This window comes from Phoenix dactylifera, chromosome 4, assembly GCF_009389715.1.
Source record: "Phoenix dactylifera cultivar Barhee BC4 chromosome 4, palm_55x_up_171113_PBpolish2nd_filt_p, whole genome shotgun sequence".
NCBI classification, from domain to species: Eukaryota; Viridiplantae; Streptophyta; class Magnoliopsida; order Arecales; family Arecaceae; genus Phoenix; species Phoenix dactylifera.
In genome coordinates this window covers 2,267,471-2,274,543 of record NC_052395.1, presented here as the reverse complement: position 1 = coordinate 2,274,543, position 7,073 = coordinate 2,267,471, and the positions used below count along the sequence as shown (strand labels likewise).

Here is a 7,073-nt window from a genome sequence, read left to right as displayed (position 1 = left end):
TCCTTACAAATCACGGCCACAGGATTCGGAAAACTATTTTCCCCTTTCGAGTTTCGGCCTTTCCTCTGTTCATCATCACCTGCAAACCGGTCTCCCCCCGCACGAGAATTATTTTTTTATCATCGAATAGTCGATCGAAAGTCGGAACCCCTCACGGCGCCCGATCGTCGCTCTCGTCGTCGTCGCTCGAATCTCTTCGGATTTCTTCTCTTCCTCGTCGACGAGATAGGATTTGGAGAATCCGGAAAATATAGAATTTTTCCGGCATGAGGTTGGATGGATGAAGGATGCTGGAGCTTCGTAGCGGAGTGCGGAAGGGGCGAGCACAGGCAAACCCAATAGCCTAGGCCAAGAGGCCGACCGCCGCCAGGAGGAGGAGGGCTCAGCGGTGGCGGCTTGGTGCGGCGCTGCAACGGCGGCACAGCAGCGGTCGTGGCAGATCTCGAGGCGGTGGTTCGACTGGTGAAGCTCCGGCGGCGACGCGGCAAGACGGAGGCCGCGGGCGGTGCGGGGTGGCGGCTCGGGCGCAGCCGTGGCGAGGGAGGCCGATCGGAGAAGAAGATGAGCAGGATTTTTTTTCTCCTTTATGGCTTCACCCTCTCTCTCTCTCTCTCTCTCTCTCTCTCTCTCGTCTTTTTCCCTCCCATCTCTCCGGCCCTGCCTTTTTCTTTCCTTAAACAGGTCGAGTCAGGTGACCTATTTATTAAATAGGTCGGGTTTAGATTTATAATTTTCTGACCCGATTTGTATCTGATCCGACCCAATTGCCACCCCTCGATAAGGCGAGGACCATGCCGGAGTTAGTGCCGATGGCAGCATACATTGCTGGTTCATGGGGTGTTCGCGGAGTCCATGGTAGAGGCCTGTGAGGATGGCGGTCCAGATTTGCCTCTACTCAGGCTTGTACAATAAAATATGCGCAGATCTGGCCATCTCTTATACATGGGGGCAAAAGTGTCCAGTGATATTAAGGGTGGATTGCCATGTAAAAAAGGAAATCCTACCTTTTTCTTGCAAAATCGATGTTTTGAGTGAATTTTGCAAAATTATCTTTCATTATTATAATTATATCAATATTATGATTGAAGAGAGAGGGTGGTGATGGTAGCACTTTAAGGCTGCAACTAGCGCTTGCATCTTGGGATGCAGCCATTTTTGGGTGCATTGCATCTCCAGATGCAGCAATAGAACCTAAGGTGCATCCGGGTACTAGTTGCAATAACCAAACACCTGCCTTTCTCTGCCTACAACTGGAATGCGGCATCGGAAGCCCAAATGCAGGTAACCAAACAGTCCCAAAGTGTTCCTTTGATGAAAAACTACACCACGACTAATGAAATGTGGCAACTGTCTTGTCTGTTGCTTCCATCTGGACTATTGGCAATGAGATGGACCATAAAGTTGCTATACCTAATGGCAGAGTAGCTGAAGCCATTCCCGGGGGGTTCAGTGGAATGTAAATGAAACTAATGCAGTGCAGCTACTCCAATCATCTGTAACCGTATGTTAGAACAGAATGATATACTGTGTTTTCTAGTTTCCTTGGCTCCGATCAAATTTGCTAGCGATACATAGATAACATGATTTCTTCATGTAACGGGCAGGCAACTGCTGAAGCATTTTATGCAACCTAGTTATCTTTTGCGTTTTCTGTAGGAACAAAAGTTGACCGACCAAGGCATTGCTTGATCTTAGCTGCAGTGGCCTGCTATCAGCTTCCTGGATGCTGTGAGCGAACAGGAAGGCAATCTGAGGCTGGAGGGCGTTTATATGCCTGTTGGTCCTTAAATCCATGCTGGGGTGTATCCGTGTATATAAATTTCAGGAAGGATAAGAAGGTTGCATGCAGTGTTTGTGTGATATTTTCTGTATTGTATGTTGCATTGGCTGAAGAGAATTGAAGAGAATAACCAGAAGCTTTCCATGACTGATGGAGAAAAAGAGAAGATTCTGGAGGGTTATTTACCTTGCAATCCTAAAATTTCGCAGGATATTGCAAATCATCTTTCATATGTTTCATTTCTCATTGTGGCTGGATAGTTCAACTCCAATTCAGATGCATGGTTGACTATGATCAAATAGGTCACCGTGATGGGATTCAGCCTGATTGTTTGTTGAAATATTCTCTCTTTCATGTGTCATTTATCCGTGGGCTAGTTTAAAATCTCAGTTCTCAACCAATGAATTCATATTTCTAAATTTTTATGTAGATGTAAACCAACTTTCTCGTGGAATCTATTAACCTAAAACCTCCACGCCAGAGCCTTATCGTATAACTTCTTGTTCTTGGCAGCCCATTACTCCACCCATATGCTCTGACTGGAATTGTCGCTGCCAAAGATTCTGAACAAATGAGAAAATTAAAAAATTTAAAGGTTTTTTCTTTTTTGTAAATTAATCTCTAAAATCTTATTAATTTGTCCTTCCTTATTTATATTTTATTTCTTACATTGGTCCTCTAGCAATCAAGTCTTGTGTAAGAAATTAATAGCGAGCAAGAAGAGGCAAGTCTTGATCCTCATTTGCTGTTAAAAAAAATTGTTTTTTTTTTCTTTTGCAATTCTGGTTAACTTTAACTGGGTTCAGTCAAATGAAGAGCTCTGTAAGAATTTTTACAGAAATATGAAAAAAGAAAGGGATTAACATGCAAATATGAAAGATGCCAAGGATTAATCATAAAATACTCAAAATTAAATTATGAGATGACGCGTGAATTTATGCAAGGTGATCAAATATTATGCATGCTAAGGCCAAGCTCATCAATTAGTTGGCCAAGAACTCAGCTGTGGGAAAATAGGGGAGTACATACAACTAGCCTTCTGTAATGCATGTGAGAGGAGGTACAAAATAGCCATGTCTGACTGCCCAATCCTCATTTAGTAAATGCAACGCAACTATCAATGCACTTTTCTTGTTGCTCTGTCCTCAAGTAGGAGTAAGATAGTTAATAGAAAATGCCCGTTATCAACACGTAATGTGATTTACCATCAGTCTTCTATTGTCTGTAACCCATCAGTGAATAGGATTTGGGACATCTTATGATGGGAGTTCTTTCCATGTTTGATTTAAAATTTATGTTTAATACATGCATCGCACAGAAAGAATACGTGCAAACCTAATCTAGTAATTTCATTGTAGAAATAACGGAAGATGAAGAAGTTTTACCGTATATGGAAAACAGATGATACCACAGTTTAACTGAAGCTTAAAAATATGTAACTCTAATTTATTATGTTGAAGACTTCAAAAAGAAAAGACCACCTGAAATTCTAGGGACAATTGTCATTATCCAAATTTGACTTTTTCTTTGAAAATAACTATATAAGAAAAAACCAATATGATATACAAGAATTGGCTCTTCATATGGAGATGCTTAATGAACCCTGAAACTGCAAGAACAATCAAATTATAGTTCATCGCCTATAGTTTACAGTTTCTAGGCAGTGAGAAATTCATGTGCTAGCTTTGAAACTCTACAGGTTTCAGTACTGAACTTGTATTAGAGCTTTTGAATAGATCATCTCCTCTGTTCGTAAGCACAAGCATTGCACGAGACACCATTTTGACATTTCCAGAAACAAATAGGTCATGCCAATTGTCTATTTAATTTTCTCCAACTAGATCCATATGTCATAGTTAACAGAAAATACAAACCAATCATCCAGTACTCATGTCAAAGCTTAATGATTCAGCCAACATGATAAGAGGATGCATAGGTTGAATATGATCAGGCAGAAATCTTTATGGATGACAAAAAGGGTCATGAGTAGATATCCAATGGGATCATCAAGACTGAGACACACCGTGCTTTATTGGTTAAGACAAATGTGTATCTATGTTTCAACTAAGAAGATAAGTTGTCAATTGTTGTACCATGCACTGGCAGGTATAATCTAGAAATAAAGGGTATTCTGTGATTAGATGACAATGCCTTCGCAATCATACCAAGAAGCTTGGTACTCTGAATCAGTTCACAAGTAAATAAGTTCAACCATTTTTCGGTGTAAGTCAGAATTTTATTGAACTACAATGCCATTAGAGATGCTGAAAATGAAATGTGCAAGCTACAAGCATGAGTTTTGGCCGAGTCAACCTTAAAAGTTGGCTTCATTGAGATTGTAAGAGGGGTATAATTCAGTAATCATCCCATAAACTGTAGAAATTTGTTGTTGCATGACCATTGGAGCAACCATGTGCTTTCCATGTTGTCTCAAGTGATTTGATCAAGAGACATGAAGAAGAAAAATAGCAATGGACTTAAACTGTTAAATAACAAAAAATATTGCTGAGATATACTGGCATAGGTTCATCAAACATGAATGCAAAATCATCCTAAAGCACCAGCAAATTTTTCCAAACACTTTTTGTAGCGATTGGTTACATTGAATTCTTTTACACCATACAAATCAAATCCAAGGTAAACTCCGACGAGTGGTATCCTAAGGCTCTTCAAACCAAGTAAACTCGAGAACACAATCTAATCAACCAAGAATTAAACAATGCAAGAGAGTTCTGTAAGCTTCTGCAAAACAATTACCTTGGATCATATAATCACCATCCGAACTTCTTCAATACATCCTTAGTTCTCTTCCTCAGCCGAGTGAAAACTATAACCACGCACGCAAGGATCCATGGTGGGAAGGATCCACCAGAGAATCTCGATGTCAATGTCTGAAACCATTCTGGAGTTTCTTTCAAGAACACGGCTATAAGAAGAGTCAACACTGCCGTCCCGATCAGAATCTTTGTAACAGGTTTTACCAATGAATCCTGCGAACGAGAACCAGTCAATTAAAGAAGAAAAATCTTTAAGAAGACCGGATTAATTGTGCTGAATTAATCTTTATGTAAGGCCAGATTAATTGTGCTGAATTAAAGAAATTGGAGGATTGGAGGAATGGAACTCCAGAAAGAAAGAATATGGGCCCCGTTATGCTGTAAATTAAAAACCTTTTACGTGTTAATAAGAACTCTCAAAGGCCAACGACTCTGATTTCGAAATCAAAGTCTGGCGCAATACATCTGGCGGAAAAGAAAACGATAATTGAATAGAAAAAGGCGATCAATTGGAAAAATTGAAGCAAAATATTCCACCAGGAAATGAAACCGTAGATTAAAAACAAAAAAAGAAACGAAGCCATGGACTGGGGAAAACAAAAGACCTTGGGCTCTCCGTCGATGCAGACGACGGATCCGTCGGAGTAGGAGAGAAGGGAGCGGCCGTTCCGAGGGCTGAAGCGGATGGGAACGCCCCGCCCGGAGGAGGGATTGAAGGCGAATAGGGATTTGAGTCCATACTTGTCGAGTATGTCCTGGACCTCGAGGCGGTCCTGATCCCACCCGCCCAGCTTCGATCGGAAGACGTCGATCGGCCCTCGCCCTTGCCGGAAGAGGTGGACCTCCACCTCCGGGACCTTGGTCTCGACTGATCTAGGGTTAGGGTTTGGCGAAGATTCTTCGCAGGGCACGATCGATTCTCCCCTCTCGCCTTCGTCGGCCATCTCGTTTTCTTCGTCGTCGTTTCTAGGTATCAGTACAGTCCATCCGATCTCCCTCTTTAAGAGTCGCAAATCCAAATATAGAATTTGCCGACTTCTGTTCGAAGTTAGTTAGTTAGTTAAACTCGGCCACGTGGTTGCAGAAACTATTGAAAGGGCTAAGCGTCTCCGCTAAACGGCTTCTTTGATGCCATCGGATGGATAATTCGTTTCTTGATGAATGTTTTTTTGCTCGTCTCATAAAATAAAGCACAAAATGATGCGAACCACAAGCTGGGTATTTAGCAGATCCAGCCTACAAGAACACTTGGAGTTTGCAATACTTTAAAAAAGATGAGATCTAACAAAAAGTAACATGTGCCCTGGGTTGTATCTTTCGAGCGATGGAAGGATTGGATTCGTCTTCTTCGTGCAAATCCACCATCGGATCGTGCAAGAAAAGTTCAAAGCGCTTTGAGATTTATGCAAGATGCGATCTAGTAGTCAACATCATGAAAGAAGATTAATCATTCTTCTGCATAAAAGATACAACCTGAACCCCACGTGCCTGTCGGAGAACACTATCATGAACCACAAGTAAATCCCTCTTAATTTAGGCCCTGCATTAAGTTCATGCAATTGTTTTAGAGGGCCATGCTACAAATGTTGAAACTTTGATGTGCATGATTTTTTGTAGAATGTAAACTAATTATGTATGTGGGACAGGAGGTGATGGATGCTATATTGCAGTTTTTTTAGTACAGCTACGATGTCGAGGGACTGGCAGAGGACATTTATCACATTGATATCGAAACGGCAGGATGCTATTGAGCCGGGACATTTCGGCCAATTAGCCTGTGCTCGACTTTGTACAAGGCTACGACGAAGATACTTCCTGTCAGATTGAGGGATATCCTCCTCAGATTGATTAGTCCGGAGCAGGGAGCTTTCTTGGGAGGGCGGAGTATTACAGGCAGTGTGTTTATTGCCCAGGAGTTTATGTTTATTCTTCGTAGGGCTCTGATGAGGAGGAGCCTGATGGGGACCAAGCTTGACATGGAGCGGGCTTATGATAGGATGAGATGGGACTTTATGCAGCAGTCTTTGTAGGAGTTTGGATTTCTCGAGATATGGATTATTTGGGTGATGGTTTGTGTGTGGTGTCCCTCTTTCGCCATCTTGGTGAATGGTACTCCATCTCGTTTCTTTGAGTCTACTGTCTACTGGAGGTTTGCGCCAGGGTTGCCCTTTCTCTCCTTTGCTCTTCATTATTTGTGCAGATGCGCTTTCTAGATCTCTTAGACATGCCATGTCCACACAGGAGTTAGACGCTTATAGGCCGGCGGAGGGGGTTGTGCCGATCTCTCATATGCTTTTCGCTGATGATTGTTTATTGTTGCCCCGGTCGACTCGACAGGCCGCATAGATCATCTGTAGGATTCTACGGGATTACTGTGCAGTATCGGGGCAGTGTGTCAATTTGTCCAAATCAGCGATATGTTTAAGTCCGAAGACGAGGTTGCCAGCGAAGAATTCTATTTTGGAGATTCTGGGGGTGAAGAAGCAGGTGGGCACATTGACATACTTAGAGATTCC

At 42.2% G+C, this 7,073-nt stretch overlaps 1 protein-coding gene across 1 annotated transcript; it reads right to left on the bottom strand.

Moving 5' to 3' along the window:
* Positions 1-4,263: 4,263 nt before the first annotated feature.
* Positions 4,264-5,587, bottom strand: LOC103720575. The gene is made up of 2 exons (XM_008810340.4): positions 5,163-5,587; positions 4,264-4,770 (listed from the first exon to the last, which is right to left on the bottom strand). The coding sequence occupies exons 1-2, from the start codon at positions 5,499-5,501 to the stop codon at positions 4,552-4,554; spliced, it is 558 nt and encodes a 185-aa protein (XP_008808562.1). The 5' UTR covers positions 5,502-5,587; the 3' UTR covers positions 4,264-4,551.
* Positions 5,588-7,073: the final 1,486 nt, after the last annotated feature.

Bases quoted from the DNA above. Each gene is read 5' to 3' on its own strand.
- LOC103720575 (XM_008810340.4), bottom strand. From the start codon at position 5,501: ATGGCCGACGAAGGCGAGAGGGGAGAATCGATCGTGCCCTGCGAAGAA. The intron at 4,771-5,162 runs GTCTTTTGTTTT...TCTCGTTCGCAG, and splicing joins GCATCGACGGAGAGCCCAAG to GATTCATTGGTAAAACCTGT.